The 14,169-nt window shown below is 36.4% G+C and overlaps 1 protein-coding gene across 6 annotated transcripts in view; it reads right to left on the bottom strand.

Moving 5' to 3' along the window:
* Positions 1 to 14,169, bottom strand: part of LOC140641644 (phospholipid-transporting ATPase FetA-like) — a 126,628-nt gene that overhangs the window by 34,897 nt on the left and 77,562 nt on the right. For all 6 annotated transcript variants that reach the window (XM_072841834.1, XM_072841830.1, XM_072841833.1 and 3 more), the window contains 3 exons: positions 8,802 to 8,998; positions 5,640 to 5,848; positions 3,797 to 3,837 (listed from right to left, as the gene is read on the bottom strand). In XM_072841834.1, coding sequence (XP_072697935.1) covers positions 3,797 to 3,837; positions 5,640 to 5,848; positions 8,802 to 8,998 — 447 coding nt within the window. The remainder of the gene's footprint in view (positions 1 to 3,796; positions 3,838 to 5,639; positions 5,849 to 8,801; positions 8,999 to 14,169) is intronic.

Genomic DNA, 14,169 nt, shown 5'->3' with positions numbered 1-14,169 from the left:
CACTGATCTTTTTACTGTCTTTACTGTTTTACCCTTTCCAGAATGTCATATAGTTGGAATCATACAGTATATATAGCCTTTTCAGTTTGGCTTCTTTCATTTAACAATATGCATATTTTAAAAGATTTTGTTTATTTATTCATGAGAGACACACAGAGAGAGGCAGAGACATAGGCAGAGGGAGAGAAGCAAGCTTTCAGCAGGGAGCGTGATGTGGGACTCAATCTCAGTACCCCAGGATCACGACCTGAATCAAAGGCAGATACTCAACCACTGAGCCACCCAGGCATCCCTAGCAATATGCATTTAAAGTTCTTCCTTTTGTGTCTGTGTGTGGCTTGATAGTTCATTTCTTTTTACTGCTGAATAATATTCCATTTTATGGATGTGCTAAGTATTTTTTTAAAGAAAGGGAAAACTTGAACTGAGGTGAAAAAACCACATAGGAAGATAAGTTTCAGGTATTAAGAAGGAGAACATAGGAGGTTCCTGCTGAAGTAGGAAGGGATGGAATCTAGAATACAGAGATGAGTATTGAAAGAAAAAGTGATACCCTTTCCGGGGATGTAAACGTAGGCTATTTATGAATGGAAAAGGGTATTTAGCTGATAGTTGGAATTTTTCTCAGTAAAGTTGAAGACTATCATCTGCTGCATATTGAGGGTAGACAGGGGCATGGTAGAAGGCCTGAGAGTGGTGAATTCTTTAATAGTTAATGTGCAGAATTAAGTATGAAGCTGATCACAAATTAGTAAAAAATCATCCAAGTGGCACTGGAAGCCTAGAAGTTGTTGGAGTCTCCGAGTTTTTAATGAGTCTCTGACCTCCAAAAACTGCTTGGTACTCTGAGATTAGGAACAGAGGTTTGGTTACTTAAAAGATGAGATTTGCTTGGTGATTAAAGAGAACAAGGAGTAGTAAGGTATTGAGAATGTTTATGAGCTTGGTACGGACAGGGGGCAAGAAAGGAAAGGAAGTCAAGTCATGAAGGATTGACAGACTGGAGAAAAAGAGAGTTGAGGGTTTGTAAATCTTCCTAAGATAAGAAAGCAGGCATAGCAGGAGTCAAGTACCAATAGGGATGGACAAATAAAGTGTGTGATCAGAGATCATGACAAGGGAGTACCATTCTGGATGGTGACGTGGAAATGGGAGATTAAGGTTTTTTGAGTACAAGAGATCACCTGAAAGACATATTTTTTCAGACATCTGAAATCATCCACGGTGATAGATCTTGCATAAAAGAAGCCAACACTACCTAAGATAATAGTAGGGATTGAGTGGAGAGGGAGAATAGGAGCCAAGTTTCAAAGTCCTCAGTGAATGAGGTGAAGAAGCCAGAGGCTGTGTAGATGTCAACGACAAGAAGAATGAAAAAGGAGTATTGGCAGAAGTCATAAGCATCACAGGAGGAAAGACTATATGAGGAAGAAAAAGTAATGGTTTAAAAGTGGTACAGGATAATGAAGGCAGTATTTTCAGGCTTTTGGTATGTGGAATAGGAGAGATGGAAGAAAAGGGATGTTCTCAGGGAAATTCATGTTTGAATCAAGGCAGGGAGAAAAAAGCATTTTTTTAATGAAGAACTAAGTCTATAGGTAAGCTTGTTTATAAGAGAACAAAGATTCTACTGATCCAGTGGAAAACATGTTATGGTTAGTCAGTAATGGAAAGAAGAGGTAGTGGAAAGAAACTCCAGAATAAGTACTTACTCTCTACAAACTATAACTTTGTTTATATTACCAAGGTCATTATCAGAGTGCCTGGAAGAAGACTGAAGGCAAAACAAAACAAAACAAAAAAAGGATTTTCTTTCCCTTTTCCAATCTCTTTGGATAGATATGGATGAGGCAGTAGTTGGGAGCTGGAGTTAGCTATTTGGTACATAAGTCAAGTGGCTGAGGGTATAGAATTGGTTCTAGAAGGAAAGGGATAGAGTGAGGAGTACCATGAAGGTAACAGAGAAAGCCCTATGAAGGGATGTTAAAATCAAATCCATAAACAAAAGCTGAGATCCCATACTGCAGAAAATAGTCAAAATGAACTAGTTAGAAAGAGAAAAGAATGAAAAGGAAGATATTTTTATAATTGTGTGGGTTAGGACTATTGAATATGTCACAAATCCTAAAGCTATAAATCCTTAAAAGCACAAATCCTAAAAAGACGGACAGATTCGATCACATATATTAGAAACTTCTACACAGAAAAAAATATATAAACAAAAAACAAAAGACAAAAATGGGGAAAGTAACTGTAATGTATGTGCCAAAAGAAGAGCTATTATTTTTTACTATATACAGAGTACTTTCAAATAAGAAAAAAGGGCAAATAATATGAACAGGTGACTCACAAAATAACTATAAATAGGAAATAAAGTGGGTAGAGGAAGGAAAATAAACACAAAAAATGATTCAACCTGATTAGTGATCAAAGAAAGGTAAGTTACATGAGATGCCATTTTGCACCAATTAAATTTCTAAAGATTAAAGGATTATTAATATCCAGTACTGATAAGGATGTGGGGAAAAAAGAATTCTCATATTTTTTGGTGGGATTATAAATTTATGTAATCTATCTAGAGAGCAATATGGCAATATTAAGTGCATTAAAAATGCAGCTACCCTTTCACAAGTAAACTTCACTTCTAGGACTTTATTCTAAGGAAATAATTATCAGAAGAGACAAAAAATGTATGTACCAGGGCTCTTTCCACAAATGGTATTTATGTTAGCAAAAGAAAATGAAACAAAAATAGGGGATTAGTTAAATAAATTAAGGTACACCAACACAACTGGATATGCCACTCTTTCAAAATGATGTTAGAGACCTAAATTTTTTTTATAGACCTAAATTTATGGACATGGAAAGAAGACTACAATATATAACCAGCAAATAAAAAGGAGGCTGAAAACATGCTATAATGTTTCCTCTTCCTTCCTTTTTTTCCCTCCCATTTTCTTTCTTCCCACCTCTCTCCCATCCTCCATATATCTATCATCAGATCTCTATGTATACATGTATGCATATATACACATGAAAACTATCTGAAAGAATATATTCCCAAATTTTACATTGGTTTTCTACAAGGGATTGAGTAATTTAAACTTTTTCTTCATACATTTCTGTATTGTTTGGACTTACTGAGCATAGATTTTATCTTTTAAACAGAAAAAAACCAAGAACATTATTTTCATTTTATTTTATTTTTATTTTTATTTTTTTAAAGATTTTATTTATTTATTCATGAGAGACACACACACAGAGAGAGAGGCTGAGACACAGGCAGAGGGAGAAGCAGGCTTCATGCAAGGAGCATGATGTGGGACTTGATCCTGGGTCCCCAGGATCACACTCTGGGCTGCAGGCGGCGCTAAACAGCTGCACCACCGGGGCTGCCCCATTATTTTCATTTTAAAACATGAATCCAAATACCCTCAAATAGACATAGGCCACTTAATATAATGCTTTCTGATATTTTGGGGTCAATAAAAACTTTACTATTTCAGGGGCTAAGGGACTCCCAATTTGTGTCAAAGATGCTGCTATGCAGCATGGCCTCAGCAACCACATGCATTTCACAGGGAGCTTTTTTTTTTTTTTTAAGATTTTATTCATTTATTCATGAGAGACAGAGAGAGAGAGGCAGAGACACAGGCAGAGGGAGAAGCAGGCTCCATGCAAGGAGCCCGATGTGGGACTTGATCCTGGGACTCCAGGATCATGCCTGGGCCAAAGGCAGGTGCCAAACCCCTAAGCCACCCAGGGATCCCCCTTGCAGGGAGCTTTAATCACTCACATCAGAGACATCCACATTCTGTTCATTCTTATAGCCACCACCTGTTGGTAAGGAAATAAAACAGAGACTTGACAAGGGTTTTAGAGAAAGGTTTAAATTTTGTTGTGTGGTAAAATATATATAAAATTTTAATCCTTTTTTAGTGTACAATTCAGTGGCATTAATTACATTCACAATGTGCAACAATCACCATTACATATTTCCAAACTTTGTTTAGCATCCTAAACAGAAAGTCTCCAATTCCTCCCAGTCTGTGGTGAACTCTACTTTTTGTCTCTGTGAATTTGTCTATTCTAGATATTTCATGTAAGTAGAATCATGCAATATTTCCTTTTGTGTTTGGTTTATTTCACTTAACATAAAGTTTTCAAGAATCATTCATGTTGGAGCATGTCTCAGAACTTCATTACTTTTTATGACTGAATAATATTCCTATGCACGGATATACTGCAATTTGTTTATCCATTCAACTGATGTTGGAAACATGGTTGTTTTTACCTTTGGGCTATTGTGAAAAATGCTGCAATGAATGTCAGCATAGATCTATCTGTTTGAATCCCTGTTTTCAATTTTTTGAGAGGAATAAACCTAGGAAACAGCTTATTTCTTCTGATTCTATCATCCTAGACTTCCAGTCAAGCTACTTCGAATACCCTCAGGCCACCTAGTCCTCTGTGCCCTGATATGATCTACTCCCCAAGCCAATAGTAAGAAAAGGTCATTTTCTTGGGCCCCAATTCTTCTATCTTAAGTGCAAGTGAGGTTAGGTTGGAAGTTATCGCTGGATCTTGGAAAGACCTTCTACCTCAGGAAGACTTCAAATCAGAAAAGTTACCTAGAAGAGCTATGAAAATAGTGCAAGAATGTTTAGAATTCTTGGCTAGGAGATAGTACAGACAGAATGGTGGTGGAAGACAGTCTGATGTCAACCACACACAGAAACACTCATGGCCCTTTCAACTTTATCCAGTATATTGTCACATCTTACAATGAGCCAAGGAATTAAGATCCTCACTCAAATCAACTCATCTAAAAATAGGCTTTCAGAATTTATACATATGAAAACTTGTTTGACAGGGATAACAGGAAATAGTAGAGTGCGCTAGCTTTTTTTAACCTTAAATTTTTAAGTATTTTTTTAATTGAGGTAAAATACACATAACATACAATTAGCCATTTTAAAGGGTACAATTCAGAGGCAGCTAGTGCATCCACAATGTGTAACTACACATCTCTCTAGTTTCAAAGCTTTTTCATCACCCCAGAAGAATGTCCCATGTGCTTTAGCTTTTTAGAGGTAATCACCCTCCTCAGCTAGTTAGTGCACTGGGCATGAATGTTCACATACTAGAAGACTTAACATTGTCACAAAAATAAATTTATGCTTAAGGCATGAAATGAATATGGAATTGGTCATCAGAGACACTGACCAAAATGACTATCCTTTGATGGCTTCTCTCAAGACTGATTATTGGTCAAAAGGGGAACCAGGAGATTAGCAGCTTCAACAATATGCTGGTTTCTCTGTCTGATTTAATAAGCGAGTGAACTGATACTCTCAAGACATCAGGAATTTCTCTGAGGACAGAGATTAAGTCTTGTACATCTTGGTATTTCCAATGTCCAACACAATGGATTACTTCTATAAGGTGTTAAATAAATACTTTTTGGTAAGCAACTGAATAGAGTAGGCGATCTTTGCCTAGTGAATAGAGAAGGTTGTGAGAATAAGAGGTAAATGTGAATTTCAGAAGCATATAGATTTAGAGGTAGATTAGTCCTGAAAACAATTTGCAAAGCAGAATTTCCCGAGGACTCAGGGAAATCAGGAAGACATGCATACCGTAGAATATCCCATTAATAGAACACTTATTGAAAACCATGATGTTCTGAGTCAGGGTTCCTGTTTTGTCAGAGAACACGTATTTGACCTGGCCGAGCTCTTCATTAAGAGTGGTGGTGCGAGCCCGTGCTGGTGTGTTCTTTGGTGCATAAAACATCTTCCGATCCCAGTTGATATAGCAACTGTTGCCCAATCTTATTATCTCAACACTATAAAGAAAGCAAGAAAAGAAGGGTCCTGCATTAGAACAGATCAAATACATCATCCTGGTTTCCTTCTTAATAGTCCTGTGATAGGTCAGGGTGAGCATCTGAAAATCAGAATATCTTCCTTGGGAACCTACCATGGATTTTGAAGGATCCTTCCCACCAGCCAACCCAATATAATTCTGATTTTGATCATTATTCAGGGCTTTCCTACCTGAGGCATACCTGATTACTTTTGTTGGGGCATAAGCCTCCTTTCATTCTTTCTTCTTTCAAAACATACCCAGGAAAAGTAAAATATTTTGAATTTCTACAGTAATACAAGGCCTGATAGAATTAAGAATTAACTAACAAAAGGCTGCCTAGGTCTAATTAGAGGATTACTGTGGCTGTCATGTTAATCCACTGGTGAGGAAGAGAGGGAAACTTGAAACACTTAGAAGCTTCTTTGTTTCAGAAGAAGAGAAGGATCTGTGAAAATCAGAAACAGCTATGGAAGCAGACCTTCTGATAAATTTCCTGGCTGACCTAATCTGCCTGTGGGGTAGCTTCTCCCTCTTTCCCACCCTCAAAAGTGTCCTCTTCACTTTATCTGAATTTTCCCTATTGTCTTTGTCAGATTCCTCATCTGTTCCAAATAAGGTACATTATAGATTTTTTATGGTTATCAAGCATCTTCATTTTAAAACAGTTAAGATTTTAAAGGGGCCTCCTTCCTATCATCATTCATGCTTAATGTGTGTTTGTTCAGGTTGCTTCTAAGAGACAGCTGCATTGAGCAACATGATTTTTTAACTTAGGGGAGGTAGGTGGGCTCTAGCCTGCATTATTGACTACTAGACCTTATGCATTGAATCTTGATCCCTCCCTTCCTTTGCTATACTAACCATCATAGCAATTTATCTAAAATCAAACATTTAGTCATATTATTTCTTTCCTTAGAAAGATCTTTGCTGCTTTTAGGATAAAATCCAAACTGCCTGGCCTGGCATTTAAGGCCATCTAACACTTTAGCCTAGGCTACTCACTTGTTCTATGACCAGATCAAGCTTTTAAAAAATACCAAACCTTCCTACATGCTGATCTTCCTGTTTACAATATTGTTTTGTTATTTTATACTTGGTGAATTCTACTCTTTTCTCAAATACCAGTTTATTACTTTTTCTGTAACCCCCCAAGGTTCCAGGTAGAACCAACCCATTCCTTTTCTAGTCTCCCATAGCATTCCCATACATATTTCTATTACATCATTTTCCATATTGTACCATAATTATTTAAGTATTTGTTTCCATGTCTACATGTTTATCTAGAGAAACAGTTGCCTTATTATTCACATTTCTATTCTAGCACCTAATATAGTGCTTGGCACATAGTACGTGCTTAATCAATATTAAATTAATAAGATAGTCGTTTATGGTACTTTTAAGATTGGAATGTCACAGAGCAGAGTTTAAGAAACTTGGGAAGAAGGATGCGAAAACATGTCTGGGTGTGCGTATGTGAAAGGGAATGTTGAAAACAGAAAAAGGAGATCAAAGATTTCTTTTACCTATTTCAAATTTTTGCTCATGAAAAAGAGGAGGAAACATCCTTCTTTTATTCAACTATTTTTTAAAAAGATTTTATTTATTTATTTGAGAGAGAGAGAGAGAAAGAGCATAAGCAGAGGAAGAGGGAGAAGCAGACTCTCTCACTAAGCGGGGAGCTCGATGTGGGGCTTGATCCCAGGTCTCCGGGATCATGACCTGAGCCAAACACCTAACCAACTGAGCTACCCAGGTGCCCCTCTTCTCCAACTTTTAGAAACCAGAATTTAGGTCATAATTATACTTACCTACCATTTGCCACATTGTTTCTACGGGAAAACAAATTGTGAGTTCTGATGAACTGATTTACAAATGAATGTTCGGAACCTATCTCACTGATTAACTAGGGGCTGCCTGGTTTGTGCTTCAACATCACCAAATTTTTGTGCATTTTTTCTAATTATCGCATATGTTTATATGTCTTATTTAGCCATTTACATTATAAGCTATTTGAGGGCAGGGACAATTTTCTTTTTGTTTAACTCACATAGTATCTAGCACAGTATTCTGGATATGGAAAGTACTTAATACAATCTCTAGACATTTTTTTAAGCACTTGGACAAGAAGTTTGGCAGTTTCTTATTATCTTTTTTTTAAGATTTATTTATTTTATTTTGTTTTTTTTTTTTTTTGGAAATCTTGCATAATGGATTTTACTTTAAATCTAGACATGTGCCAGATAAGCATCAGGTAAGGAACTATGTGCACAGAATTAAATCTAGAGGAATTACAAATTTTCATTCATCCCCAAGATTTTGTCTTGGTAGTCCTTGCTTAGTTGTTGTCATATGGCTACTGTTGATGCATAGATGACATATCTCAGGAGAGCAATACAATGGAGAGGAACAACACTGAATAAATCCAGTCTAGGGTGCAGACTAACTGGCTTTATAGTAAGGAGGTCGTGCCCTGGGGAACAGAGGGAAACATCAAGTCCTTTAGGTCCCTCTGGGCTGTGGCTGCCTAGTGGTTACAGCCATCTTTCAGCCGGGCGTTTATTTATTTATTTCAGAGAGAAAGAGAGTGAGAGCAAGCACAAAGCAGGAGGGAGAGAGAGAGAGAATCCCAAGTAGACTCCACACTGAGGGTGGAGCCACATGTGGGGCTCAATCTCAGGACCCTGAGATCATGACCTGAGCTGAAACCAAGAGTCAGATACTAACTGACTGTGCCACCCAGGAAACCCTATCTCTAGACATTTCTCAGAGTGTTTTATACACTCAGCACTGTGGAAAGTAAAGAGTTAAGGAGCACACCATCTATGCTTTCTTTAAAAATGTTTCTTAACGCACTCTATTTGGGGAATTAAGCAGGAAGTGTAAAGTCAGCTCCCTCCCCCTATAACACAAAGTAGTCAAAAAAAGCCTACCTGACATAAAGGGAAATGGGCACCATAGTGTTGAGAATAATGAAGTAGGACCAGAATATGAGGATGGCAGAGGCAACTGATGAAGACACATATTTTTTCCATGGCAGAAAACTCTGGAAGTAGTAGCCTTTCTTCTGCTCCCAAATGCCATGTCCAATTGCTAGGATAAAACACATGCTGCCTAAAAACAGGAAAATCTGGAAATCAAAAAAAGAATTAAATTAACATTTCATCCAAGGTATATGGTGCTTCAGATCTACCTTTTGGAGACTTATCTCTCAACAAACTTCCCTCTGTTCTTTGAGGTCAGGGGGGCCCTATAGGTCATAGGCTTTAGGCAGTAGCGTACTGGATGAAAAGAAAGCCTAGCAGGAGCCATCTTTGAGATCTTGAAGGGAGATAAAAGTAACTAAACTATATTAAATACCAATGAAGTATCAGGAACTGTGCTAAGAACTTTACATATATTATTTAATATTTATAATACCTATCTTTTAGTAATATATGAAGAACTTGATATTAAGAGTAGAAAAGTATTTTGTTTCATGTCACTTAGCTACTAACTAGGAGAGACAGGTTTGTTTATTTATTTATTTATTTATTTTAGTAATCTCTACACCCAATGTAGGGATTGAGCTCATGACTCCAAGAGCAAAAGTCACATGTTCCTCTGGCTGAGCCAACCAGGCAGGCTGAGGGGACAGGTTTTAAAACAGTTCCAGAACCCAAGTTTTCAATCATTCCATTATTGAAGTTAGGTGCAGTTTTAGCCAAAGTCTAGAATACGTAGCAATGGCTTAACAGTTGGAGGTAGGTGGGTGGTAAGGAAATGGATAAAAAGGCTGAAAATATGGCAATTATGTCTCTAGTAAAGATTTGGTAAAACTGGAGGACAGATCATGTGCTTCCTGAGCCTACAGCTCTGAAGGAAGTGGTTAGAAATAATTAGAATATTAGTGTGTGTTGGCTGCCTCTGAACAAAGGGAGTAATTGACCAGTTGATAAACAGAAATGAAAAGGAATAGAGAGAAATTTGGGTCATCAAAGGACTGGAAAAGCCTATTGCTTTTAGACACCAAAGATGAAGAGATAAAATTGAGATCTTAAGCAAACAAGGCCTAATAATTATTTCCAATTGAATAAAGTGATTCAGCCTGGAGGCAAAGTTCAGATTAAAGATGACACCATTTTTTTTTTTTAAAGATTTACTTGAGGGAAAGAGAGAGAAGAGGAGGAACGGGAGGGGCAGAGGGAGAGGGAGAAAGAATCTCAAGCAGACTCTGCATTAAGTGCAGAACCTGATGTGGAGCTCAATCTCACGACCCTGAGATCATGACCTGAACCAAAACCAAGAGTCAGCCACTTAACTGACTGTGCTACTCAGGTGCCCCTAAACCTTCTTACCCAAGGTTATAGTTTCAAATAATCTCAATCTGCTATCAGGTTGAGAGAAAAGGACATAGAGGGACAAAGAAGCAAAAAAAAAAAAAAAAAAAAAAGACAAATTTGAGAATGATGATTGGAAAAGAAGTTTGGGAAGAGGAGATAACTTTTCTGAACTCATTTTACAAGGCCAGCATTACCCTGGTACCAAAGCCAAACAAGGATACTACAAGAAAAGAAAACTGTAAGCCAATATTCTTGATGAATATAGATGTAAAACTTCTCAACAAAATAGTAGCAAACAAATTCAACAACACATTACAAGAATCATACACCATGATCCAGTGGAATTTAGACATTAATGAGAGAAAGTGAAGACACAAATAAATGGAAAGATATTCTATGTTCATGGATTGGAATAGTAAACATTGTTAAAATGTCCATAATACCCACAACTATCTATAGAGTCAATGTAATCCTAATCAAGATTCCAATGGCATTTTTTTTTTTTGCAGAAACTGAAAAAATCATCCTAAAATTTCTATGGAATCCTGAAAGATCCTGAATAGCCAAAGTAATCTTGGGAAAGAAAACAAAGCTGGATGTATCACATGTCCTGATTTCAAACTACATTACAAAGCTATACTAAGCAAAATAGTACTGGTATAAACACAGGTATGTACACCAATGGAACATAATCAAGAGTCCAGAAATAAACCCATGCACATATCTCCAATATTGGACAAGGGAGGTAAGAACATGCAATGGATAAAAGGCAGACTCCTCAATAAATGGTGCTGGAAAAACTAGATAATCATATGTAAAATAATGAAACTGAACCTCTATCTTATACTACTCACAAAAATTAACTCAAAATGGATTAAAGACTTAAATATAAGACCTTAAACCACAAAACTCCTAGGTAAAAAACAGAGCAAAGCTCTTTGATATCAGTGGCAATGCTTTTATGGATGTGACAACCAAAAACCACAAGAAACAAAAGCAAAAATAAACAAGTAGGATTACATCAAATTAAAGGCTTCTGTGCAGCAAAAGAAATAAACAAAAGGCAATCCATGGAGAGAATATATTTGCAAACCACATATCTGATAAGAGGTTAATATTAAATATATATATAGAAGTCATACAACTCAATAGCAAATAACAACAACAAAAAAACCCCAAATAATTTGATTTAAAAAATGGGTGAAAGACCTACACAGATAATAGATTTCAAATATTTATTTTATATTTAGATTTCAAATGCCCGATAGGTACATGAAAAGATAATCAACTAATCATCAGGGAAATGCAAATCAAAACCACAATGAGATGTCACCTTAGAAAGGTATAATCAAAGAATGTTAGAATGGGTATAATAATAATAAAAAAAAAAAAACAAGAGATAACAGGTACTAGGGAAGATGTACACTGCTGGTGGGAATGTAAATTGGTATAGTCACTATGAAAACAGTATAGATGCTCCTGAGAAAATTAAAACCAGAACTACCATATGATCTAGTAATTCCACTTCTGAGTATATACCCAAAGGAAATTAAATCACTGCCTTGAGAAGATATCTGCACCTCCATGTTCACTGTGTCATTATTTATAACAGCCAAGACATGGAGTCACCTAAGTGTCCACTAACAGATAAATAGATAAAGAAAATGTCACACACACACATACACGAACACACACACACTGGAATATTATTCAGCCATAAAAAATAAGAAAATTCAGCCATTTGTGATAACAGGGATGAACTCTGATGGCATTATGCTAAGTAGAGTAAGAGAAAAACAAATACCCTGATAGTCTATATGTGGAATCTAAAACAAAAACAAGGGCAGCCTGGGTGGCTCAGTGGTTTAGCACTGCCTTTAGCCCAGAGCATGATCCTGGACCCCAGGATTGGGTCCCACATCGGGTTTCCTGCATGGAGCCTGCGTCTCCCTCTGCCTGTGTCTCTGCCTCTCTCTCTCTCCTCTCTGTATATTCTCATGAATAAATAAATAAATAAAATCTTTAAAAATAAAATAAAATAAAACAAAAACAAAACATTGTAAAAACAGAGAACAGACTGGTGGTTGCCAGGTGCCAAGGGTAAGTGAAGAGGAGTGGGGTGAAGATGGTCAAAGAGTATAAACTTCCAGTTTTAAGACAATTAAATTCTGGACATGTAATGAACAGCTTGGTGACTATACCTAACAATCTATACCTAACAATTTGAAAGTCACTAAGAGAGTAGATCTTAAAAGTTCTTACCACCAAATAAACAAAAGAACTGTAACTCTGTGAGGTGATGGATGTGTTAATATATCCTTATTGTAGTAATTATTTCACTACATATTTGATATACACATATATCAAATCACAGTATCGTACACCTTAAACCTATACAATGTTATATATCAATTATATGTTAAAGATGAAAAAATATCAAAAAAATTTTATATGAATGTAATCATATAGTACATGCTCTCCTTTTGACGAGATTCATATACTCAGCATAATTATTTTGGGATTCATGTATGTTTTTACATCTACTGATGGTATTCCATTGTATGGATACTGCACAATTTGTTTACTAATTTATCTTTTGTTGGACATTTGAGTTTTTCCAGTTAATGGCTATTATAAACAGCTGCACTGAACATATGTGAACAAGATTTTGCATGGATATATTCATTTCCTTAGTGAACATCTAGAAGTGGAATTGCTGGATCCTACAGTAAATTTATATTTAACTTTTTAAGAAACTGCCAAATGCTTTCCAAAGTGGTTGTACAATTTTACATTCCACTAACATTACATGTCCACATACCGCTAGAGCAAATAGATGTGATGTTATTATTGAACCACCTCTAAGTCTAATCAATTGTCCTCACACCTGTGTTCTTTGTCACAAAGTGTGGCTAGCTCAAAGCAACACATCCCCACTGTTAGATGACTGGAGTTCTCATCTTTGAGTCACTGACAGGAAAAGTGTTTTTGATGGGAAAGTCTTTGAAAAGAAGAATATAAGAGGCAGGAGGAGTAGGTCTGAGACTATTCTCAGAAAATGAGATTTTAAAAAAACTTATTATGAAAAATTTCAAGCACATATTAAGCTATTTAAATAGTATAATGAATCCCTATGTACCCATCACCCAGCTTTAACTACTATCAATTCAGGGTCAGTCTTATTTCATCCAAGCCCTCTCTTCTCCTTTTGTTTTAAGCAAATTTCTCACATTATATAATTTTTTAAAGATTTCTTTATTTATTCATGAGAGACACAGAGAGAGAAAGAGAGGCAGAAACACAGACAGTGAGAGAAGCAAAGCATCTCCACAGAGGGAGCCCGACACGGGACTCGATCTCGTGTCTCCAGGATCACACCCTCGGCTGAAGGCAGGCACTGAACCGCTAAGCCACCAGGGATCCCCTCACATTATATAATTTTATCTGTAAACTGTTTAATATATACCTTTAAAGGGTATTATTTAAATACATAGCCATGTGTTTAACATTAATTTTATCACTTAAAAAATTAAAAATAAATCCTTAGTATCATTCAATATTTGAGATTTGAGTGTTGAGTGAGTAATAGGATTGGGGAGAACAAAACAGAGGAGGGTTGAGAAAAAAAAAGTAAAACCTACCTTTATTTCTAGCCAAATGCAGATTCATACTGAGTAGTTCAGCTATTTGTAATGGTCTCTCTGGGGCCATAAACCTTTCCTTCTTAATCTTATTCCTACTTCTTATCCTTTTCTTCAATGAGTCATGTGGGAGCAAGGCTATCCTCATTATTTAGATCAAACCTCAATGATGAATTTGACAATTCATCAAATTCCTTTTTGGATAGTCTATATGGCCAACATTAAATTGGGGCCCATATTTTTCTACCTGCCACTCTTCCAGGCCCTATATCATCAGCTCTAACGGGAAAAAATGGGACAGGTGAAGTGATTAGAAAAAAGTATTATTTATAACTAGA

Source organism: Canis lupus, chromosome 10 (assembly GCF_048164855.1).
Source record: "Canis lupus baileyi chromosome 10, mCanLup2.hap1, whole genome shotgun sequence".
Lineage (NCBI taxonomy): Eukaryota > Metazoa > Chordata > Mammalia > Carnivora > Canidae > Canis > Canis lupus.
This window is presented reverse-complemented; position numbering and strand designations above follow the sequence as displayed.